At 52.8% G+C, this 25,459-nt stretch overlaps 1 gene segment (V, D, J or C); it reads left to right on the top strand.

The window, feature by feature from the left end:
• Nucleotides 1-11,226, top strand: part of LOC119936667 — a 159,351-nt gene extending 148,125 nt beyond the window's left edge. Inside the window, 4 exon segments of the C gene segment in view lie at nt 6,614-6,916; nt 8,194-8,526; nt 9,424-9,744; nt 10,693-11,226. Coding sequence covers nt 6,614-6,916; nt 8,194-8,526; nt 9,424-9,744; nt 10,693-11,030 — 1,295 coding nt within the window.
• Nucleotides 11,227-25,459: the final 14,233 nt, after the last annotated feature.

Genomic DNA, 25,459 nt, shown 5'->3' on the forward strand with positions numbered 1-25,459 from the left:
GCCGGGGCCTGAGCTGAAGTGGGGTAGTAGATGGGGCTGAACTGGGGTGGGGTTGGAGCTGGGGTTTGGTAGGAACTGGAGATGAAGCTGAGCTGGAACTGAGCTGGGGCTGGAGCTGGGGCTGAGCTGGGATGGGGTAGGTGATGAGAATGAAGGTGAGCTGGAGCAAAGGTTGGGTAAGAGCTAGGACTGAGCTGGGATGGTGTAGGGGCTGGGGCTGGAGCTGAGCTGGAATTGAAGCTGAGGAGGGGTAGGAGCTGGGGAGAGAGCTGATCTGAAGCTGGGCTGGAGCTGGGGCTGAGCTGGGATGGGGTAGGTGATGAGAATGAAGGTGAGCTGGAGCAAAGGTTGGGTAGGAGCTGGGACTGAGCAGGGATGGCGTAGGGGCTGGGGCTGGAGCTGAGCTGGAATTGAAGCTGAGGTGGGGTAGAGCTGGGGAGAGAACTGATCTGAAGCTGAGCTGGAGCTGAGTTGGGGCTGAAGCTGGGGCTGAGCTGGAACGGGGTAAGTGATGAGAATGAAGGTGAGCTGGAGCAAAGGTTGGGTAGGAGTTGGAACTGAGCTGGGATGGCATAGGGGTGGGGGCTGGAGCTGAGGTGAGATAGTAGCTAGGGTGGAGCTGAGCAGTCTGGGCCCAGAGCTAACTGGGGTTGGAGCTGGGACTGGAGCTGGGGCTGAGCTGGAGTTGGAGCTGAGGTGGGATAGGAGCTAGGGCTGAGCTGGAATGGGGTAGGGACAGGGGCTGGAGCTGAGGTGGAGTTGGAACCGACGTGAGACCGAGTTGAGCTGGCATAGGGGCTGGGGCTGGAGCTGAGGTGAGGCCGGAGGTAACGGGAGACCAGAGCTGAGGTAGGGTAGGAGCTGGGGCTGGAGCTGAGCTGAGGCTGGAGCTAGGGATGGTTCTGGGGTTGGGTAGAAACTGGGGACGAAGCTGAGGTGGAGGTGGTGGGATAAGGGCTGAGGATGACGGCGGGCTGGAGCTGAAATTGAGTAAGAGCTAGGGCTGAGCTGGGATGCCATAGGGGCTGGGGCTGAAGCTGAGGCTGGAGATGGGTCTGGAGCTGAGGTGGGACTGAGCTGAGCTAGCATAGGAGCTGGGGCCGGAGGGCTGAGCCAGGGTGAAGGAGGAGCTGCGGCAGGAGCTTAACTGGGATCGAAGCTGAGCAGGGGCTGGAGCTGAGCCGGGGTTGGAGCTGGGGTTGAGCTGGGGTCAGAGCTGAGGAGAGGCTGGGGCCAGAGCTGAGGATCTGAGGCAGGATAGGAACTGGAGCTGAGCTGGGGTAGGCTAGGAGCTGGGATGGAGCTGAGCTGGGACTGTGGCTGGAGCTGAGGTGTGGTAGGAGCTGAGGTTGAGCTGAAATAGGGCTGAGCTGGGGGTAGGGGAGGAGCTGGGGTTGAGCTAAGCTGGAGCTGGGGCTGGGGTTGAGGTTGGGAGGAGCTGGGAGGGAGCTGACCGGGACTGGGGCTGGAGTTGAGGTGCGGTAGAAGCTGAGGCTGAGCTGGGGTGGGGTAGTAGTTGGGGCTGAAGCTGAGCTGGGGTAGGAGCTGAGGTTGAGCTGAAATAGGGCTGAGCTGGGGATAGGGTAGGAGCTGGGGTTGAGCTAAGCTGGGGCTGGGGCTGGAGTTGAGGTTGGGAGGAGCTGGGAGGGAGCTGAGCTGGGGCTGGAGTTGAGGTGGGGTAGAAGCTGAGGCTGAGCTGGGGTGGGGTCGTAGTTGGGGCTGAAGCTGAGCTGGTGTAGGACCTGAGGTTGAGTTGAAATAGGACTGAGCTGGGGGGTACAGTAGTAGCTGGGGCTGGAGCTGAGGAAGGACAGAAGCTGGGGCTGAGCTGGGGTAGGGTAGAAGATGGGGATGGATTTGAGCTAGGGCTGGGGCTGGAGCTGAGGTGTGGTAGGAGCTGAGGAGCTGAAATAGGGCTGATCTGGGGGTAGGGTTGCAGCTGGGGTGGAGCTGAGCTGGGGCTGGAGTTGAGGTGGGGTAGAAGCTGAGGCCCAACTAAGGTGAGGCTGAGCTGGGGTAGGGTAGTAGCTGGGGCTGAAGCTGAGGCAGGAGAGGAGCTGGGCCTGAGCTGGAGTCGGATAGGAGCTGGGGATGGAGTTGAGCTGGGGGTGGAGTTGGAGCTGTGATAGGGTAGGAGCGGGGGTTGAGCTGAAGTAGGGCTGAGCTGGGGGTAGGGTAGGAGCTGGGATGGAGCTGAGCTGGGGCTGAGGCTGGAGTTGAGGCTGGGAGGAGCTGGGAGGGAGCTGAGCTGGGGCTGGAGTTGAGATAGGGTAGAAGCCGAGGCTGAGCTAGGGTAAGGTAGTAGCTGGGGCTGGAGCTGAGGCAGGATAGGATCTGGGGCTGAGCTGGGGTAGGATAGGAGCTGGGGATGGAGTTGAGCTGGGGCTGGGGTTGGAGCTTGATAGGGTAAGAGCTGAGGTTGAGCTGAATTAGGGCTGAGCTGGGGGTAGGGTAGGAGCTGGGGTGGAGCTGAGCCGGGGCTGGCGCTGGAATTGAGGCTGGGAGGAGCTGGGAGGGAGCTGAGCTGGGGCTGGAGTTGAGCTGGGGTAGAAGCTGAGGCTGAGCTAAAGTGAGGCTGAGCTGGGGCTGGAGCTGAGCTGGGGTATGAGGGACTGGGGCTGGAGTTGAGGCGGGGTAGAAGCCGAGGCTGAGCTGGGGTAAGGGAGTAGCTGGGGCCGAAGCTGAGCTGGGGTATGATAGGAGCTGGGGATGGAGTTGAGCTGGGGGTAGAGTAATAGCTGGCTGGGCTGGAGTTGAGGTTGGGTAGGAGCTGGGAGGGAGCTGGGCTGGGGCTGGATTCAAGGTGGTGTGGGAACTGAGGTTGAGCTGGGGTAGGGTAGAAGCTGGGGATGGAGTTGAACTGCGACTGGGGTTGGAGCTGTGATAGGGTAGGAGCTGAGGTTGAGCTGAAGTAGGGCTGAGCTGAGACTGGGGCTGGAGCTGAGCAGGGGTAAGAGCTGAGGGTGGAGCTGAGCTGGGGTTGGAAAGGAGCTGACCTGGGGGAGAAGCTGGGCCTGGAGCCGGGGCTGGAGCTGAGCTGGGGAAAGGTGGGAGCTGGGGTTGAGCTGGAGTGGGGTGTAGGAGCCAGGGCCGGGGTTATTGCTGCGGTGGGGCCGAGCTAAGCCGGGTAGGAGTTGGTGCTCCAGCTGAGCTGGGCCTAAGTCCTGAGCAAGGGCGCAACAGGAACTGAGGCTGGAGCTGGGGCTCAGCTGGGGTTGGGTAAGAACTGGGGATGGAGTTGAGCTGGGGCAGGAAAAGCAGAGAAGCAGCGTGGCTCAGTGGAAAGAGCCCGGGCTTTGGAGTCAGAGGTCATGGGTTCAAATCCCGACTCCACCACTTGTCAGCTGTGTGACTTTGGGCAAGTCACTTCACTTCTCTGGGCCTCAGTTACCTCATCTGGAAAATGGGGATAATAATAATAACAATGGCATTTGTTAAGTGCTTACTGTGAACAAAGCACTATTCTAAGCCTTGGGGCGATACAAGGTGATCAGGTTGTCCCGCGTGGGGCTCACAGACATCATCCCCATTTTACAGATGAGGTAACTGAGGTGCAGAGAAGTTAAGTGACTTGCCCAAGGTCATACAGCAGACATGTGGCGGAGCCGGGATTCGAACCCATGACCTCTGACTCCAAAGCCCGTGCTCTTTCCACTGAGCCACGCTGCTTCTCTATGAAGACTGTGAGCCCCCGGTGGGACAACCTGATCACCTTGTATCCTCCCCAGCGCTTAGAACAGTGCTTTGCACATACTAAGCACTTAATAAATGCCATCATCATTATTATTATTATTATTAGGAACTGAGACTGGAGTAGAGCTTAGGGTAGGAGCTGGAATTGGAGCTCAGCTGGGGCAGAGGGGAGCTGTTGCGAGAAGCGGCACGGCCGGCTCTGCGACTTTGGGCAAGTCGCTTCTCTGTGCCTCAGTTACCTCATCTGTCAAATGGGCATCAAGACCGCGAGCCCCATGTGGGACTGTGTCCACACCAATTTGCTTGTCTCCGTCCCAGAGCTAGGTACGGTGCCTGGCATACAGTAGAAGCTTAACAAATGTCATTATTATTATGATTATTAGAACGGAGGCTGGAGTGGAGATTGGGGTCGGAGTTGGGCCAGGGCTGGAAGTGGAGCTGAACTGAGCTGGAATAGGAGCTGAGCTGATCTGAGCTGGGGCTGGGTTGGAGCAGGGCTTGGAGTTAAGTTTGAGCTGAGCTGGGGGGGACGCTGAGGCCGGAGACAAAGCTGAGGTGGAGCTGAACTCAGCTGGGGTAGGAGTTGGGGCTGGAGCTGAGCTAAGATTGGAGCTGACTTGAGATCAGTCATGCAATCAATCAATCAATCAATCGTATTTATTGAGCGCTTACTATGTGCAGAGCACTGTACTAAGCGCTTGGGAAGTACAAATTGGCATCACATAGAGACAGTCCCTACCCAACAGTGGGCTCACAGTCTAAAAGGGGGAGACAGAGAACAGAACCAAACATACCAACAAAATAAAATAAGTAGGATAGAAATGTACAAGTAAAATAAATAAATAAATAAATAAATAGAGTAATAAATATGTACAACCATATATACATATATACAGGTGCTGTGGGGAAGGGAAGGAGGTAAGACGGGGGGATGGAGAGGGGGACGAGGGGGAGAGGAAGGAAGGGGCTCAGTCTGGGAAGGCCTCCTGGAGGAGGTGAGCTCTCAGCAGGGCCTTGAAGGGAGGAAGAGAGCTAGCTTGGCGGATGGGCAGAGGGAGGGCATTCCAGGCCCGGGGGATGACGTGGGCCGGGGGTCGATGGCGGGACAGGCGAGAGCGAGGTACAGTGAGGAGATTAGTGGTGGAGGAGCGGAGGGTGCGGGCTGGGCAGTAGAAGGAGAGAAGGGAGGTGAGGTAGGAGGGGGCGAGGCGATGGAGAGCCTTGAAGCCCAGGGTGAGGAGTTTCTGCCTGATGCGCAGATTGATCGGTAGCCATTGGAGGTTTTTGAGGAGGGGAGTAATATGTCCAGAGCGTTTCTGGACAAAGATAATCCGGGCAGCAGCATGAAGTATGGATTGAAGTGGAGAGAGACACGAGGATGGGAGATCAGAGAGAAGGCTAGTGCAGTAGTCCAGACGGGATAGGATGAGAGCTTGAATGAGCAGGGTAGCGGTTTGGATGGAGAGGAAAGGGCGGATCTTGGCAATGTGCAATCGTATTTATGGAGCACTTACTGTGGGCAGAGCACTCTACTGAGCGCTTAGCGCTGTACTAAGCATTTTAGCCGAGGTTGGAGCCGAGGCGGGGCTGAGCTGGGCCTGCGCTGAGCTGGGGCAGCCTTTAGGAAAAAGTGCGGTGTTGGGCAGGGAAATCTGGAAGGAAGGTGTGAGGCACAATCCAGTGGTCACTATGGTCCAGGCCTTGGGCAGGAAAGTGACCAGCAACTGGGAGGGAGAGGAGCGTTACTCGGGGTGACAAGATACAGAATCGAGTGGGCCTGGGGCTGCCAGGGGGTGTGACTGAGAAAACAGATAGGGGTCTGGGTACTGCTGGGGTGGGGAGAGGTGGTCAGAGGTCAGGGAAGGGTTTTTTTTTGGTGGGGGTTCTGTTTCAACCTTTGGCCTGTCAGGACTCAGCCTTCCCCCAGTGACAAGTGCTTAGTTCAGTGCCCTACACACACAGTAAGCACTCGTTATACCCACTGATGGTTTGATTGATAGAGAAGCAGCATGGCTCAGTGGAAAGAGCACGGGCTTTGGAGTCAGAGGTCATGGGTTCAAATCCCGTGTTGGCCAACTGTCACCTGTGTGACTTTGGGCAAGTCACATCACTTCTCTGTGCCTCAGTTACCTCATCTGTAAAATGGGGATTAAGACTGTGAGCCCCCGTGGGACAACCTGATCACCTTGTAACCTCCCCAGCGCTTAGAACAGTGCTTTACACATAGCAAGCGCTTAATAAATGCCATCATTATTATTGCTATTATTGATTGATTGACAGTAGGGTCTGGAGGTTCCAGGAAGGGGAGAAGGGGGAATCTCCAGGGCCAGTAGGCCCACTGAGAGTCTGTCCAGAGACTGGGCAGAAAGAGGCAGTGGTCAGAGGTGTACAAACGGGCTGGAGAGCAGAACATGTTCTCTGTGGCCACCAAGTCCCGATTTGGGAGGGTGCTGAAGGTGTCAGGTTGATTACTGCACTGTGTTGGAGACGAGTCTCTACCTGACCTGGTGAGCATGCTGAGGGAGGTAGACCTGGCTGCTCTCCTGGGTTTTGGAACAGGTCTTACTGGAATCTCTAAGACTGAGGAGCATGGGGCAGACTGAAGGAGGGGTGGGCCTGGGGCATAATGGGATGTCTTGTAGACTGTAAGCGCCTTGAGGATAGAGACCTTCACATCTACCTAGTCTGTTGTTCTTCCCCAAGCACTTAATACTGTGCTCTGACCACAGTAAGGGCTCAGTAACTACCATCGAGTGATTAATTGCTCCTTAGCAGAGATCAGTCTTTCTGCTCTGGTGCCTCAACCCTCCTTCCTCTCAGGGCTGGCTTCTTGTCCAGCAGGGCCGCAGAGGGCTTGCTGGGAAGAGGCCTTAAAAGTTGGACTGCCCGTAACCCTTCTCTGCCTCCTCTTTCCTTCCAGTCTCTAGCAAAGCCCCTTCAGTCTTCCCCCTGGTGCCCTGCTGTGATGGCACCGACTCCTCAGGAGTCACCCTGGGCTGCCTCGTCGCTGACTATATTCCCGAACCGGTGGTCGTGCGCTGGAACTCTGGAGACTTGGTCAAGGGCGTCACAACTTTACCGTCAGTCTGGGACAGCCGAAGCGGACTCTACACGACGAGCAGCCACGTCACCGTGAGCCAAGACAGCTGGCAATCCCAGACCTTCACCTGCAATGTAGAGCAGACGGCCACCAAAACGAAGATCAACACAGAGGTCTATTCAGGTAGGAGGGGGGGAACAGGGGCCTGAAGGGGTCCGCAGTCCGGGGGGACTGAGGACAGAGCCAAGGCGAGGCAGAGCCAGTGCACCAGTTGAAAGAAAAAAAAAGAACTGGAGAATAGAATTAGGAAGAAAAAGAGGCAGACAGACAAACAAAAAAAGAAATGGGGACAGAAAGGAGAGACAGAGATGGAAAGAGATAGAGAGATTTAAATCCAGGAGGCAATGCAGTGAGACTGATGCAAAGAGACCTAGAGATCCCGATTATTAATATTATAATATTATTATCAATAACATTAACATCATCATATTTGTTACACGCTTATTGTCCTAAGCGCTGGGGTAGATACGAGGTAACCAGGTTGGACACAGTCCCTGTCCCACATGGGGCTCATAGTCTGAGCTCATGAAAAGAATGAGAAAGAGATGGAGAGCCTGGAGTAAGCTTAGATAGGGCTCCTGAAAGAGAACTGCCCTGGTGACCAGGACGAGACTCCATTCCTTATCTCTCCTAAGGTCCAAACAAGTGACCTTGCTTCTTCCAGGGACCAAGAAGGAGTGTGGCCTAGTGGAAAGAACTAGGAGTCAGAAAACCTGGGTTCTAATCCCAGCCTCCTCCATATTCCTACTGAGAGACTTTGAGCCGGTTGTTTAGCTCCTCTGTGCCACAACTTCCTCATCTGTAAAATGGGGATGAAATACCTATGCTCCCTCCCCCTTAGACCATAACCACCAAGTGGGACAGGGACGGTGCCTAACCTGATTGCAGTCTATCTACCCCAGCACTTATCACAGCGCTTGACACCTACCAAGTTTCTAGCCCTTATCATGATTAGTATTAACTGAAAATGGTATTAAACTGCAACTGGGGGGACTTCCAGCCAAGCTACCTGGAGACAGAAAGATGGGTGGTCACATGCTTTCTGAGGAGATCTTGAAGAACAGGGGCCATTCCTCCCCATCTCCCACATGACCTTGGTGCGGTTCTTGGTTCTCTTGCCCTAGCGGATAAGAGCATGGGCTGGAAATCAGAAGGACCTGAGTTCTAATCCCACCTCCACCACAAGTCTGCAGTGTGACCTAGGGCAGGTCACTTAACTTCTCTGTGCCTCAGTTACCTCACCTGTAAAATGGGGATGAAGACTGTGAGCCCCTTGTGGGACAGGGGCTATGTCCAACCTGATTAATGTGTATCTGCCCCAGTGCTTAGAAACAGTGCTGGACACATAGCGAGTGCTTAACAAATACCGTTATTATTATTGTTACTATTATCATCTTCAGACTGCTCCAGGGAACCGATCCCACCGACCGTGAAGTTGTTCCATTCGTCCTGCGACCCCCGCGGGGACTCTCAGGCGACCATCGAGTTGCTGTGCGTCATCACTGGCTACTCGCCAGCGGGCATCCTGGTAGACTGGCTGGTGGATGGGCAGAAGGCCGAAAACCTCTTCCCCTACACGGCTCCCCCCAAGAGAGAGGGCAACAGGAGTTTCTCCTCCCATAGCGAGGTCAACATCACCCAGGAGCAGTGGCTGACCGGCCAGACCTTCACCTGCCAGGTCACCCACCTGACCGACCACAAAACCTACCAAGACAGTGCCAGGAAGTGTGCAGGTATTCTGCCCTCGGGCCACGCTGCTCTCCCCATGTGGTGCTGATGGACGGGCGGGGAGAGAGCCGATGAGTCCCGGCTGGCGGGGAGGAAGGGGGAGGTGGTCCCAGGCCTTTCCCTCTACCAGGGTTGGCCCAGCTGGGAGAAGCGTGTGGAAGTTCAATAGCAGGTCTGGGGTCTGCTTAGCCATACTAGTCGTTCATAGACCGTGAGTCCCTCGAAGGTCCGGGTTCATGTTGAGTGCCCGACTGTGTCCTCTTTCCCAGCTCTTGGGCAATGCTCTGCTGAAATACTATTACTACTACAAAGTGCGTGCTGCGTGCAACGCTCTGTACTGACCTCTGGGAAGTCACACGGGTGTGGGCATTAGACAGGGTCTCGGGCCCTCAAAGGGCTCAACAGTCTAAGAAGTGGCAGGAAAAGGGGGCTGAGGACGGGCGCGTGAGGGAAAAATATAAGGATACGACCGTAAATGGTGAGGATGGGGATAGACGTCCATAAATATAAGCATGACATAAAAGGCACTTTGGCTAGAGGAGCAGATTTTTGGAGTTCTCCCAGCTGAGAGTCCAACGGCCTGAGCCACAGAGACCCCCACAGCTGCGGCCTAACCAACACTCTACATTCGGTGGTGGTGACGTGCTGCTGCTCCTTGAAGGGAGGGAGTGGGCCTACCAACTCTGTTGTATTGTACTCTCCTAAGCATTCAGCACAGTGCTCTGCTCACGGTAAGCGCCCTGTAAATACCACAGATGGATGGAAGGAAGGACGGATGGGTGGATGGATGAAGGGATGGATGGATGGATGGATGGATGGATGAATGGCTCTAAGCCAGAATTTCCCTGCGCCTGCTTGGGTTCTGAGCCTCTCTCCTTCCCCCCAACCCTGACTCTCCCCAGATTCAGACCCCCGTGGCATCAACGTCTTTCTGACCCCACCAAGCCCCAGGGACCTCTACGTCTCCAAGTCCCCCAAACTGTCCTGTCTGGTCGTCGACCTGGTCAACACCAATGGCTTGGAGGTCACCTGGTCCCGGGAGAGTGGTACTCCGCTGAGCAGCGAATCCTTTGAGGAGCAAAAGCACTTCAACGGCACCATGAGCTTCATCAGCACGGTCCCTGTGACAGTTCAGGACTGGGTTGAGGGCGAACTGTACACCTGCAGTGTGACACACCCAGACCTACCTGCCCCCATCGTCAGGACCGTGACAAAAAGCCCAGGTAAGGGCCCTCCCTTCCCTCCCTCCCTTCCCCGAGCACCCCCTCTCAGAGCCCCCAATGCCATTCCACCTCCTTCTAGGTCAGGGCCTGGGACTGCTCCTTCTGGAGAAGGAAAGACTGAGGGTAGACTGTGTGATATTACGATATGTTGTGATATTATACTCTCCTAAGTGCTTAACACAGTGCTCTGCACACAGTAATTGCTCAATAAATACAACTGACTGACTTACAGACTGCAACAGGCCTCATATCGGTGAAGGAAGAGGCCTGAAATGCCTCATTTACCCTGGACCCGGGGAGGTTAGTCAATGAGAATAGCTCTTTCTTGGGGGAACCTCTCACCATCAGAGATCTCGGTCTGGCTGGGCAGGTGTGGGAACAGTACTCTAGACTGTCTCTGGATCGTGGACTCTAAACTCTAGACCATGGACCGTCTCTAGACTGTCAGCTCTTCTCTAGACTGTCAGCTCATTGTAGCCAGGGAGCATTTCTATTGACTCTGTTAGTACAGTGCTCTGAACTCAGTAAGTGCTCAATAAATACCACAGATTGATTGATTGATTCACTGATGTCCCAGAAGAGGCAGAGGCCTGGGTGAGGCAACCTGCACCCCCGTGGACTCTCCAGATAATAACAACAATCATGGCATTTGTTAAGCACTTATTCTGTGCCATGCACTGGAGTAGAGACAAGAAGATCATGTTGGGCACTGTCCTAGTCCCACATGAGGCTTACAGTCTAAGTAGGAGGGAGAGTAGGATATAATCCCCATTTTGCACATGAGAGAACTGAGGCATGGAGAAGTGAAGTGACTTGCCCCAGAGCCCAAGGCAGGCAAGTGGCGGAGCCGGAATTAGAACCCAGGTCCTCTAACTCCTAGGCCAGTTGTCTTTCCACCATACCACCTTGTTCTCCACCCTGACTCTTCTGTGTTCTCTTCGCCACCAGGCAAACGTTTGGCTCCCGAAGTGTATGCCCTCTCCCCGCCCCAAGAGGAAGTGGACCTTGGGGGCTCCGTCAGCCTTACTTGCCTGGTCAAGGGCTTCTACCCCCATGATGTCAGCGTTCAGTGGCTCCTCAACAATGAGGAGCTCCCCACCGAGCGGTACCAGACCTCAAAGCCCCTCAAGGACCAAGGCCCGGATCCCGCCTACTTCCTCTACAGCCGGCTGGCCATCAACCGGTCCGACTGGGAAGTTAGCTCTTCCTACACCTGCCAAGTCGTCCATGAGGCCTTGCCTTCCCGCAAGACTGAACGCAAATTCCAGCACCCATCCGGTAACTGACCGTGCCTTCTGCTCCCACCCACCCCACCCATTTGTTCTCCCTGCTCTGCTGTGTCTCCTGGCCCCGATCCCTCCCTCTGTCTCCCCAGGAATGGGGGGGCGGAGGTGACCTGTGTGTACAGACCCCCACTCCGCCCCCTCCCCCAACCTGGAAGCAGCCCAGAGCCTTCAATAAACACCTCAGTGCCAAGCTCAACCCCACGGGACTGGACTGTTTTTGCTGTGTCTGCCTTGCCAGAGGTCCCCGGCCACAGAAGCCGGGTCGAACGGTGTGGGAGGGGGAAAGGGAGAGAGGGATGATGGGCAGAGTTCAAGGGGAGCCTGAGGGTGGCCAGGGCGAGTGTGTCTTTCTTTGCTGAGCTGGAGAGCTGTGGAGGCCCTGAGGAGTTAAGGGCTGAGGAGCTGATGGGAAGCCGGGGAGAGGGGAAAGGTTATTTCAGGCCAGGCGAGGATTCAGTCAGAGCTGCAACTTGGGGAGGTCCCACTCCCGCCTATAACAACCAAGAAGCGTTAACCATCCCCCCACCCTCTTCCCATCCAACCAATCCATCGGACATACTGTGTGCAATCAATCGATCGTATTTATTGAGCTCTTACTGTGTGCAGAGCACTGTACTAAGCGCTTAGTACAGAGCCCTGGACTAAGCATTTGGGAGACCATGGTACGATAGAGCTGGTAGACGTGGTCGCTGCCCACAAAGAGCTGACGGTCTAATAGGTTGTCAGCTTCCCGCCCACCCCCGTCCCCTCAGCCTGGCGCGGGTCTGCTTCCAAGCTCAAATCCGTCCAGCCTACCCAAAGGCAATATCTCACTCCCGGAATCCGAGGGAGAAACCCATAGTCATTCAATCGTATTTATTGAGCGCTTACTGCGTGCAGAGCGCTTATAATAATTGTGGTATTTGTTAAGTGCTCACTATGCACCAAGCACTGTTCTAAGCGCTGGGGTAGATACAAGGTCAGCAGGTTGTCCCATGTGGGGCTCACAGTCTTAATCCCCATTTGACAGATGAGGGAACTGAGGTGCAGAGAAGCTAAGTGGCTTGCCCAAGGTCACACAGCGGAAAAGTGGCAGAGCCGGGATTAGAACCCGCACCCTCTGGCTCCCAAGCCCGGGCTCTTTCCACTAAGGGAAAGAGATGACCAGACAGTACACACAGCTACACAAGCACACACAGGTATGCCACTGCATGCACACATTCAGATCATTTTCATGCACAAATATACATCCATTCACATGGCTACCACCACCCGTGGGACAGAGACCATCTAATCTGATCATCTTTTCTCTGTCCCAGTGCATAGCATAGCGTTTGGCACATAGTAAGTGCTCAGTAAATGTCCTCATTTAAAAACATATATATTTAGGCACACAAGTGGTTGCACACATGCAAAATCGGCACATGCACACTGACAAACCTTCAGTCACACGGACCCCGTGATGAAACTTCCAACCTGGAAAATGCAGACCACATTCCAGACACACTCCCAGGATCTTTCGAGAGGTTTCCCTGGAAACTGTCCTCCTTCCCTTGAGAAATTGAGCTTTCCTAGAGCCTCCAAAGTCCACCCCAGCTAGGAACCAACAGCCTTGCTCCTTTCAAAGCAGGCACACCCCAACCCCTTTTCAGTGGGACTCCCGACCCCAACTTGGGCGTTCACAGGGAGGCTCTTCTCCACCACACATACACCCCCGGTTCACTCTGATCCCTGCCTCTGAAAGACCTGGGAACACCAAGGTCCTGGAACACCGGAGACGCAGCCACTTCTGGGGTGGGACAGAAAGTGGAGGAGAAACCACCCACCTGAACACACAAATGCACATACTCCTCAGCTTCACTTGGCCTCCCGCCTCGAGCGGCCTTGGGAACACCACCACCCCAGAACACCGGGCCTCAGGCACCCGACATGGAGCCACTTCTGGGATGGTACAGGAAGTGGCGAGGAACTACACACACTAGCATGCTGACATGTGCATGTACGCTAACATGCATACTTTCCCATGCACATGCATACTGATGTGCACAACGCATACACCTATACATACCCACTCCCACACATCTTCACACACACCCAAGCCCACACACAAGGTCAGCCGAAGGTCTCTGTCTCCTTCACTGGACTCCAGGTCCAGGAGGCTGGAATGTGGTGGTAAGAACAGGAAGGGGACTTGAAAAGCAGTGTGGCCTAGAAGGTAGACTACAGACCTGGGAATCGGAAGGTCCTGGGTACTGATCCTGGCTCTGCCATTTGTCTACTGAGTGACCTTGGGCGAGTCACTTCATTTCTCTGCGCCTCAATGACATCATCTGTGAAATGGGGATTAAGACTTTATTTTATTTTGTTAATATGTTTTGTTTTGTTCTCTGTCTCCCCCTTCTAGACTGTGAGCCCACTGTTGGGTAGGGACCGTCTCTAGATGTTGACAACTTGGACTTCCCAAGCGCTTAGTACAGTGCTCTGCACACAATAAGCGCTCAATAAATACGATTGAATGAATGACTGTGAGCCCCATGTGGACCGTGGACTGTGTCCAACCTGATTACTTTGTATCTGCCCCGGTGCTTAGAACAGTGCCTGGCACATAGCAACTAGTTAACAAATATTATTATAAAAAATAATCCTAAACCCTCAGCCCCCGGCCATCTGGTCTTACAAATCTCCCAGTCGTGGTCAACACTTGTGATTCCTCTGGTCACAACCAAACTCTGTGCCTCAGTTACCTCATCTGTAAAATGGGGATTAAGACTGTGAGCCCCATGTGGGATATAGATGTGTCCACTCTGATTAGCTTGAACAGTGCTCAGAACAGTACCTGACACATAGTAAGCACTTAACAGGTACCACAAGAAAATAATTAAAAAGCCCCCACTCAAACGCAATAACAGGCCCAGCCACAGATTCCCTTGATGGGAGATTCAATCCATTCCCCCGGCCACGGCCCCTCTCGTCACTAGTATTTATGGAGTGTTTTACTATGTGCAGACCACTGTACTAAACGCTTGGGAGAGTACAATCCAACAGAATTAGCAGATGAGGTTCGTTCATCAGTGGGGGATTCATAGAGAGGGTGCCATGTTTTCACTCCATCTCACAGCTGACCTCAAGCCTCTAGGGCCCAGATGGGACCCGGCAGCCTGGTCTCCCTTATGGAAGAGGGAAAATGGGGAAAGTCCCAGCCCTGGGCAGACAGGGAAAGGGGAGAGACCTCCCTTCTGGGACTCCATTGCCCCACACCCCCAACCAAGCCAGGTCTGCTGGGTCACTCCTAGGAGGAATCACGGTCCAAGACAGAACCAGTAGACCTATAACGTTGGCTGGGATAGGAAGAGGGGGAAAGAGGAATCAGCAAATTGGGTCATTTCAGTGCTGGTTTCCAAAAATAGCGAGAATACTTGTGGTATTTGTTAAATGCTTACTCTGGGCCAGGCACTGTACTAAGTGCTGGGGTGGATTCAAGCAAATCGGGTCGGACAGAGTCCCTGCCCGACATGGGGCTCACCGTCTTAATCCCCATTTTACAGATGAGGTAACTGGGGCTCAGAGAAGTTTAGTGACCGGTCCCACCCAGCAGACAAGTGGCAGAGCTGGCATTAGACCCCCAAGACCTTCTGTCTGCCTGGCCCATTCTCTATCCACTACACCATGCTACTCCTCTACATCATGCAGCTGTGGACCCCTGAGTCCAGGGCTGCTGGGAAGCTGCTGGAAGGGTTGTCTGAGAGCATCATCTCCAGACACAGAGCCGCAGCGACCCAGGAGTCCTAGCTAGGAGTTGGAAGCAGCAGGGCCCTTGAGAACCCCCCGCAACCTCAGGACTCCTGGTTATGGGAATGCTGTCAGGTAATGGGAAATAGATTCTGACTCCTGCCCTGTCCAAGGCCAGCACTGACCAAAACCATCTCCTCCTTGGCTCAGTGGAAAGAGCCCGGGCTTTGGAGTCAGAGGTCACGGGTTCAAACCCCGGCTCCGCCAACTGTCAGCTGTGTGACTCTGGGCAAGTCACTTCACTTCTCTGCGCCTCAGTTACCTCATTTGTAAAATGGGGATTAAGACTGTGAGCCCCATGTGGGACAGCCTGATCACCTTGTAACCTCCCCAGCGCTTAGAACCGTGCTTTGCACAAAGTAAGCACTTAATAAATGCCATCATCATTATTATTATTATTAAGTCACCTCCCAGCTGGCTGGGGAGTGAACCCAGGGAACCCCCCAGGACAGGCAGAAAACTGGGGGATGGAGGTGGGGGAGAAACAGGGGTCAGTCGGCAAAGATGTCTGAGGGTCTCTGGGGGTCTGGAAATTGGGTAGCTTTCCTCCAACCCCAACCCCCTCTGTTCTTTGGGATTGAGAATAGAAAGGGAGGAGGCAAGAGATAACGGTATCAATGTGCACTAGAACTGCACAGACGCTCCTCCGCCCTCGCCCCCACCTTGGCTGACTGGCTTCCAGCTACCTCAGGGAGAGAGAGCGAGCAACAGCTGCAGGCCCATTAGGGTTAGGTGACTAGTCCGGGCATCAGTCCGAGAACTCGGGCAGAGATGTGGGAGAAGGGGCAAGAGAAGGGACTCGGTAGGCGAGGAGCCCCATCCCAACTCTCCAGGTGACAGAAAACAAAGACACACCCTTCCTGAGCTGGCTTGAACTAGGGTGCGCACTGGAGGGGGGCCAGGGCAGGGGTTTCAGGAGGCTCCAGACATGGAAGACGCGATAACTATCTGCTCCCTCCCTCCCTGCAGATCTGATCCGAGAAGATGACTGTTCGGAGGCGGAGAATGAGGAGCTGGATGGGCTGTGGACCACCATCTATGTCTTCATCACCCTCTTCCTCCTCAGCGTGGGCTACAGTGCCACGGTCACCCTGTTCAAGGTGAGAGGACCGGGAGCCAGCTACATGCCCGCTCCAGGGGCGCTTGATGGGGGCCAGCACCCCAGAATCCACACCAGGGATTCTCTGCCAACAGGAGTCCCAGGGCCACTTCAAGGCACCTACTCCCACAAGGTGCAATGGACTTGAATAATACTGCTCACCAGAAGAGCCACTTCTGGCCCGCTGTCATCGGTTTCTTCATCCGTAAAGTGGGGATTCAATACCTGTCCTCCCAGCTTCTTGGCCAACACCCTTTTCTAGTTTCAGTCCATTTGAGTCTCCTCTTACCTAGAATTGCCCATTTGGCCATCATTGCTTAATGTCAGCCAGGGCCTGGGTCCTAAAAGTTTACGGTCCATAGCCCTGGCACTCTGGCACCTGTAAATCATAGACTTGATTTGGCAAGACATAGGCCTGACCCTCTGAGATCTGCGAGACATAGACCTGTTGCCACTTCTGGCATCTGTAAATCATAAACCTGGCACCTTTGGGGTTTGCAAATCATAGACTTGGCATCTCTGGCATGGGAACATCATAGACCTGGCACTTTGGGGATTTGCAAATCATGGAACTATTGCCACCCCTGGATCTGCAAGTCATAAACCTATTGTCACTTCTGGGATCTGCGAATCATAGCCCTGGCACCTCTGAATTTAACAGTTTGTGGATTGACAGTGCATAGAGAAGCAGCGTGGCTTAGTGGCAAGCGCACGGGCTTGGGAATCAGAGGACTTGGGTTCTAATCCAGGCTCTGCCACTTGCCTGCTGTGTGACCTTGGGTAAGCCACTTAACTTCTCGGTGCCTCAGTGACCTCATCTGTAAAATGGGGATTAAGACTGTGAGACCCACGTGGGACAACCTGATGACCTTGTATCTACCCCAGTGCCTAGAACAGTGCCTGGCACATAGTAAGCGCTTAACAAATACCATTATTATTATTATATAAATGGAACTTCTGAATTTAGCCTTTCCGTGACTTGGAACCTCTAGGCTTGATAGTTTATAAACCCGTCACATCTAGGATTGGCAAATCATCGACCTTGGACCTCTGTAAATGACAGCTCATGGGCCTGGCATCTCTGGGCTTGGCAGTTGATAGCGCTGGCACATTTGGGCTTTGTCATTTCAATGAAAATAAAAGTAAAATCTCATTCATTCAATCGTATTTAGTGAGCGCTTACTGTGTGCAGAGCACTGTACTAACTGCTTGAAATCTCAGTTTCAGATTTGTACACTGAACCCTCATTCAGTACAATATTAACTGGCTGCTCTTTCCAATGATCTCCCTTTCGCTGTATGTGCAACCTTTTATTAGTAGTAGTAGTAATATTATCATTATTATTATTGTTTTTGTTATGCGCTTTCTATGTGCCAAGCTTAGTACTAAGCGCTGGGATAGAAACAAGATAATCAGGTTGGACACAGCCGCTGTCCCACACTCGGCTCACAGACTTGAGTTTCTTCCCACTGCCAATAAGGATACTATCACTGCCACACATTCAACATCAAAAGAAATGCTAATTTGCAGAATTCCCCCGTGCCCCTGGGAACCTTTCCTTTTAAAGGAAGCTGTCTCCCTCCCCCTATCACCAATTTCCCCAGTGAGCCTGCTCCAGGGGAACGGAGAGAGTGGAGAGGAGGAGGGGGAAGAGGAGGAAAGGTCTTTGGGAACTGTGATGATGCCGGGTGGGTTGAAACTTGAGATGCTCCCTCAGACCACCTGCTCCAGCCTTCTACCTTCCTGGAGATGGTGGGTCCCTCCACAAATTCCCCTCTGGCCTCTCTCCAGGACGTTCCTCTGCCTTGCCCCTCCCTGCCTGCCTTTCCCCTTGCCCCTCTGGTTCTGACCCTCTTCTCTGACTCCGCATTCAGGTGAAGTGGATCTTCGCCATGGTGCTGCAGCTAAAGCAGTCCAATGTCCACGACTACAAGAACATGATCCAGCAAGAAGCCTAGTTCCGTCTCCAGCCATCCCCGTCCCTCCTGGCCGTGCCCCGCCGTCCGGCTCTGGGATGGAGCAGCCCCCAGGATAGTCATCTCCCACCCAATCTTCCCTCCAGCCCTAAAAGGAAATTTCTCTCCATGCAGACGTTGGATTCTCCGCAATCTTCTCTCTCCCCACCACCACAGAGGTTTTTTCTAAGACTGGGAAGGACGCTCTGCCTCTCTCCTCACAATGCAACATGGCGCCAACAGGATGGACATCCCCTCTCCAACCCGTATCGGGGCTCGAGGGCCTTGCCTCCACATCCAGAGCACCAGCCTCTGCTCCCTTGCTGTGCGGGAGAAGCGGCACATTTGGGGTGACCAGACTCCATGGGGCTCTCCCACGGAGCCCGGTCACCCTGCCTTTCCTACCTTCTCTGTTGGCACAGCAAGAGAGGAAACTTGGAAAATGCAGATGGAGGGGTGAGACAGAAGCCCAGGGGCATTTCCCTTTCCTACAATCCACTGCGCTTCTAGACCTATCTGAGGTGACCGCATAACCACAGACAGGAATCCCTTAGACATAGACAGGGCTTTCTCCCAAACTCTCCCCAACTCTGGGCCACAAACCACAGCTTTATCTCAAAGCTGATAAAAGGGCTCCTTCTTGGAGTCTGTGATAATGCTAATAAGAATGATGGCATTTATTAAGCGCTTACTACATGCAAAGCACTGTTCTAAGCGCTGGGGAGGTACAAGGTGATCAGGTTGTCCCATGGAGGGCTCACAAGTCTTAATCCCCATTTTACAGATGAGGTAACTGAGGTAAGTGACTTGCCCAAAGTCACACAGCTGACGATTGTGATGTAGGCCCAGGCCTAAAAGCAGGAGAAGCTTTTGTCTCTGGAGCTAAGGGAGGGACCATCCTGTCCTCCAGACACAGGGGACGGGCAGAATGACCCCTCATGACACCCTGCAGGGTCATATTTATTGAGTGCTTACTCTCTGTGCAGAGCACTCTACTAAGCATTTGGGCGTCAGAGCTGGTAGACACATTCCCTTCCCCAATGACTAAGGATTCTCTCTGTCCCGTCCCTGCCCTTCTCTCCCCCGAAGCATGACATTTTGTAGGAATCAGGATAGCAGACAGACAGATGGAAGGAAGCTAATGAGTCAACTAGTCCAGGTGATTGGGCTATTGAAAGACCCAATTCTGCTTCTCCAGCAGCCCACTGTTGGGTAGGGACCGTCTCTGTATGTTGCCAATTTGTACTTCCCAAGCGCTTAGTACAGTGCTCTGCACATAGTAAGCGCTCAATAAATACGATTGATGATGATGATGATTGGAATTTGGGGAATGAACAGACTGTGAAGTTTGCGTCATTTTGTTAAGGAACCTGGACTGGAAAAATACCTATTTAGTATCTGTGCAGTTTAGTGGCTAGGGTACAGGCTGCGAGTCAGAACGACCTGGGTTCTAATCCTGGCTCCACCACAAGTCTGTTATTCATTCAATCATATTTATTGAGCGCTTACTGTGTGCGGAGCACTGTACTAAGTGCTTGGAAAGTACAAGTTGGCAACATGTAGAAATGGTCCCTACCCAACAACGGGCTCACAGTCTAGAAGGGGGAGACTTGGACAACTCTCTGTGCCTCAGTTACCTCAGCTGCAAAATGCGGATTAAGGGTGTGAATCCCATGTGGGACAGGGACTGTTTTCAACCAGATTAACTCGTATCTTTCCCAGTTCTTAGAATAGTGCTTGGCACAGAGTAAGCATTTAACAAGTACCATAATTATTATTATAACAACTCGGGAAGAACGGGAGGGGCGGAGGGAAGGGAGAAACATTTATTACTAATATTATCATTATGATAATAATAATGATTTTACTGTTAAGCAGTAATTATTGGAAAATACAAAATAATCAGGTGGGACACAGTCCCTGTCCCACACAGGACTCAGAGTCTAAGTAGAAGGGAGGAGAGGTACTGAATCCCCATGTTACAGATAAAGAAACTAAAGCGCAGAGAAGTTAAGGGACTTTCCCAAGATCACACAGCAGGCATAACATTGTGAAATTCAAAAGTTCCTAAGTGCCCCCTGTCAGCAGTGGGCATCTGGGCGAAAGATGAGGAGGCTGTCCCGGAGGGGCTGGGCGTCCCCCGCACCGGCTGTACTGTCGGATAATGCCAGACACTGAACTAATGACAATTTAGGACTCGGGACAGGGGACCGGACCCAGAAACGGGTCAATAAGGACATTGTTCTGAGGCTGGGGAGCTGCCAGGAGTGGGGCTAGGAGAGAAATCACAGGAGAGAGAGCTCACGGCAGAGGAGACGGGCCACAGCAGTCTGAGTGGCACTTCAATCCTGTCAGACTCCCGGACTGTAGCAGCGGAAACACCAAGAGAGAGCAGGCCACTGATGTTGAAGCTGGTTCGATGCTGGTTTACCTTTGACCTCGTGTTCATGGAGTAAAGCTTAGTAAAGTGCTTTGATCCCTCTACCCGTAGAAAATGGTGTTCCCGTGTCCTTTGTGTCCCAGGGGCCCTGGGTGGTGGCAGGGAATTCTAGGTAATTCTGAGACTTCTGGGACTACAGCTGGGAAACATTCATCAAGGTTTGGCTGACTTTGAGGTCCTCGGGATCTCACAAAAACTCACGGATTTGGGCTAGGGAAAGTCCTGGCTGGTGAAACTCTGTATTGTATTGCACTTTCCCAGTGGCTCAGAGCAGTGCATTGCACAAAGCAAATAAATACGCTTGATTGACTAATTAATTGATTGATTGGAACCTATGGATCACCTTGACACAGATTCAGCTGAGAGCCTTGGAGGTGTTTTGACCAGAAACATCCCAGATGCCATCATAAGTGGGTCTGCCCAGATTAAATGGCAACATCAGAATTGGGGGGAGGGGGGCGGGGGTGTGTGTGTGTGTGTGTGTGTGTGTGTGTGTGTGTGTTACCTCAACAGCTGCTGTATGGAGAGGTGAAATTGGGACCTCACCAGAAGACCAACAAGCATGGTCTTCTAGACTGTGAGCCCATTATTGGGTAGGGACCGTTGCTATATATTGCCGACTTGTACTTCCCAAGGGCTTAGTACAGTGCTCTGCACACAGTAAGTGCTCAATAAATATGATTGAATGAATGAATTAATGAATGGCCCACTGCCATTCCTTTGAGCAAAATCTTCACATGGAAAGAAAGACAAAGAGGCAGAAAAGAAAACAGCACCAAGACCTGAAAACATTGAGCATAACAATACAATAAGGATGAAAATTTTTTGTGCCCAATATGGCTGGAACTGTGGATTTGTTGAGCACTTACTATGTGTAGAGTACTCTACTAAGAGCTTGGGAGAGTACAGTACAACAGAGCAGACACGGCCCCTGCCCACAATGGGCTTACAGCCTAGAGGGGAAGACAGACATTAATATAAATCAGTAATGGAAGCGCTGTGGGGTTGAGGGTGGGGTGAATTTCAAATGCTCAAAGGTCACAGATCCAAGTTCGTAGGGGATGAAGAAGGGAGAGAGAGTTGGGGGAAAGAGGGCTTAATCAGGGAAGGTCTCTAAAATCAATCAACCAATTGTATTTATTGAGCACTTAACTGTAGGCGGAGCACTGCACTAAATGCTCGGGAGAGTACAATTAAACAGAAGTGGTAGACACATTCCCTGCCCACAACAAGCTTACAGTCTAGAGGCAGTTGAGATGCTACAGTCTTCAGCCACACACATACACTTACAGGTATACTTCTCTATCAGAAGTGTCATCGTCTAATATGATCCAATAATAATAATAATTATAGTACTTGTTAAGTGCTTACTATGTGCCAAGCACTGTTCTAAGTGCTGGAGTAGATACAAGGTAAGTAGGTTGTCCCAAATGGGGCTCACAGTCTTAATCCCCATTTTACAGATGAGGTCACTGAGGCACAGAGAAGCTAAGTGACTTGCCCGAAGTCACACAGCTGACAAGTGGAGGAGCAGGGATTTGAACCCACGACCTCTGACACCCAAGCCCGTGCTCTGTCCACCAAGCCACGATATACATAAATATATATCTACAACTATCTATCTCTGATAGATACATAAATTCATTCATTCTAACACATTTATTGAGCGCTTACTATGTACAAAGCATTGTATTACATGCTTGGGAGAGTACAATATAACAATAAAAGACATATTCCCTGCCCACAACAAGCTTACAGTCTGGATAGGTGAATAGATATAGTAAAAGATGTGTGGGTAGCTCTTTCTCTTTCACTGTTGGAGGGAACCAAGACTGAATTGCAAGTCTGGTCCTTTGAAATCTAGTACTTGAGGCCGTGTTCAAGGGTAGGAAGATCTGCCATCAGACTAAGTTTCTGATAGGTTGGTAGGGTCAGGAGGCACTCAACTGTCACATAAAGTGGCGACAGCTCAAACTGGGCATCCCTGGGGAGACCCCAGAATTGCCCTCCGTCACTCACCCCAGTGTCTCATTCCCCACACTTCTCCTTTAGATCTAAATCGAATCCCTCCCGATTAGACTGTGAACCCCATGTGGGACAGGTTCAACATCCAACGTACAGACTGAGCCCCCTCCTTCCTCTCCCCCTCCTCTCCCTCCCCATCCCCCCAGCCTTACCTCCTTCCCCTCCCCACGCCACCTGTATATATGTATATATGTTTGTACGGATTTATTACTCTATTTATTTATCATCATCATCATCAATCGGATTTATTGAGTGCTTACTGTGTGCAGAGCACTGTACTAAGCGCCTGGGAAGTACAAGTTGGGAACATATAGAGACAGTCCCTACCCAACAGTGGGCTCACAGTCTAAAAGTTTATCTTATTTGTACATATTTATTCTATTTATTTCATTTTGTTAATATGTTTGGTCTTGTTGTCTGTCTCCCCCTTCTAGACTGTGAGCCCGCTGTTGGGTAGGGACCGTCTCTATATGTTGCCAACTTGGACTTCCCAAGCGCTTGGTACAGTGCTCTGCACACAGTAAGCGCTCAATAAATATGACTGAATGAATGAATGAATGAATAACTTGTGAGAAGTAGCGTGGCGTGGTGGATAAAGCACGGGCCTAGGAGTCACCAGGTCACGGGTTCTAATCCTGCCTCCGCCACTTGTCTGCTGCGTGACCTTAGTCAAGTCACATCACTTCTCTGGGCCTCAGTTATCTCATCTGTGAAATGAGAATAAAGACTGCTAGCCCCAACGCCGGCTGTGTCCAACCTGAATTGCTTGTATCCACCCCAGTGCGTAGTACAGTGCCTGGCACATAGTAAGCGCTTAACAAATACCACAATTATAATTATTATTGTATGCTTAATCAGTATCATTGTTATTATTCCAGCTGCCACATCCATCTATTTGCTCCTGTTCTGTCTTCAGTTCAGGGCAGGGCAGCTGACCCGTGGCCCCAGAGATCTGGGGCGCGGTGTGAGTTCACCAACACCTCCTAGAGATCCATGACTCAGCTTGAGCTGGTGCAGAGGGGAGCAGGACCCCCCTGAGGTCCTTCTGGGTGGCAGTGAGAGAGAGCGAGAGTGGGAAGAAGAAGCAGGGCGGCAGTTGTGGCTCCTGCAGCTCTGGCTGAGTCATTTCAGGCCGGGCCTGGGAGTGTGGCCAGGAGGGGAATGGAGTTGCGCCCTCCCACCCCTCACCCCTCCCTGGAGGAAAGAAGAGCAGATGTTTCCTGGAGCCCCATCACCCGGCCCACACAAAACTGGCCCCCCTGGGACACTGACTGTTGATGTGGGATGGGGCTGAAAACCTTAGATGGAGGCCCAAAGCCCTCTTCCTCCAACCCAGGGAAACTCCAAATTCAGTCACCCCTCACAGCTTGTCCTCCCTCTTCTTAGGAAAACTGCAAATGGCCTGGGAATCTGAGCCCCGCTCCCAGCAGCCTGGTGTGTGGGCATCGTGGATCGGCTCTGGGCTGGGGTACAACTCCAAGGTGGCCCTGGGTTTACTGTTGATGGCTTCCCAAGCTGTCCTGAAGATACCTAAATTCATCCTTTCTGCCATCAGCTCTCCAAGCCTGCCTGCCTCTTCTAAGCCCTGCTGGCTTCTCCCCAGAAAAGTCTCCTTCCCTCTCATTATCTCCCGCTTCCTAGCAATCAACCAATCCCTTTGATTGAGTGCTCATGCTATGTGGACCCCTGTACTAAGCGCTTGGGAAAGTACAATCTAACAAAGTTGGTAGACATGTTCCCTGCCCACAAGGAGCTTCCAGTCTAGAAGGGGAGGCAGACGTTGATACAGATAAACAAATTATGGATAGATACATAAGTGCTGTGGGGCTGAGGGAGCGGTGGAGCCTCATCACAGTGCAAAGTCTATGCATGCCGGGTGTGGGAGGTGGATCCCACCACACCTGGTGGGAAGGGGATTCCTTCTTATGTTATATATGGGCTAGACCCTAGATTGTGAGCCCCCCAAGGGGGCAGGGTCTGCATCTAATTCCCACCTGACAGTAAGTGCTTAATAAATACCATGTGTACTACTCCCAGCACCCTCTCTGTGACCCATGGAACCATTTCCCTATACTCTAGAGAAGTTGTGTGGCCTAGCAGAAGCACAGGGGCGTGGAAGTCAGAAGACCTGGATTCTACTCTCAGATCTGCCACACCTTCTGTGTGACCTTGGGCAAGTCCCTTAACTTCTCCATGCCTCAGTTTCCTCAAGAGTCAAATGGGGATTCAATATCTTTTCTCCCTCCCTCTTAAACTGTGAGCCCTTGTGGGACAGGGATGGTGTCTGACCTGATTATCTTGTGTCTTCCCCAGTGCTAAGTACAGTGTTTGACACATAGTAAGCATTTGACAAATACCACAATTATTACTATTATTATTATGCTTTCTCCTCACCGGTGCCCCTAGAGACTCCATCTTCTTCCAGAAGCTCCATCTTGTCCTTTGGGGCCTTCTGGTCCGCCTCGCCCTCCCCAGCTCCTGCTCTGCCCTGGCCTCCTACTGCCTCATCCGGCTTCCTCAGCTACTTTCCTTTCCAGCCACTACCCTGCAACCGGGCTCTGCTTCAGTCCTGGACCACCTCTTGGGTTCTAGATCTTCTCTGTGCTAGGTGTTCTCCCTCCTCCCCTCTCTTCCTCCCTGCCTCGGTCTCTCCCACTCTTTGTGGGTCTCTGTTCTTCCACCGCACACCGCTGTCTCCCCTCTTCCCCTTTGTCTTGGTCTCGGGGAGGCCCATGTGGTTACAAACAAGGGCCCACGGCCCCAACACCTGGTCAGAGCAGAACCCACCAGAACCACAGACCAGACAGATGGTGACGTCAGGAGGTGAGACCAAGGTTAGAAAGAATAGTGAGAGTGACCAGTGGTCTTCCCAGTCAGACCCGGGGAGGAGGGAGCCGGAGACGACCCTGCGCTCAGCCCAGGATGGGGCATAGATCTCTGACCCTCAGGATGCATGGCCACGGGGGTCCTCGCCCCATTCCAGGGGGGACTTGGGCTGGGACCTGGGGACGGCACAGGTAACCAGGCTCTGCTTGCTCCCATAGACCCTGGGGGATCTGAGGGTGGGAACGGGCACAAGGTGGAGGGCAGAGCCAAGATGGAGACCAGAGGCTGCAGGGGAGCAGGGGGAAGGGCTGAGATG

Source organism: Tachyglossus aculeatus, chromosome 14 (genome assembly GCF_015852505.1).
Source record: "Tachyglossus aculeatus isolate mTacAcu1 chromosome 14, mTacAcu1.pri, whole genome shotgun sequence".
Classification (NCBI taxonomy): Eukaryota; Metazoa; Chordata; class Mammalia; order Monotremata; family Tachyglossidae; genus Tachyglossus; species Tachyglossus aculeatus.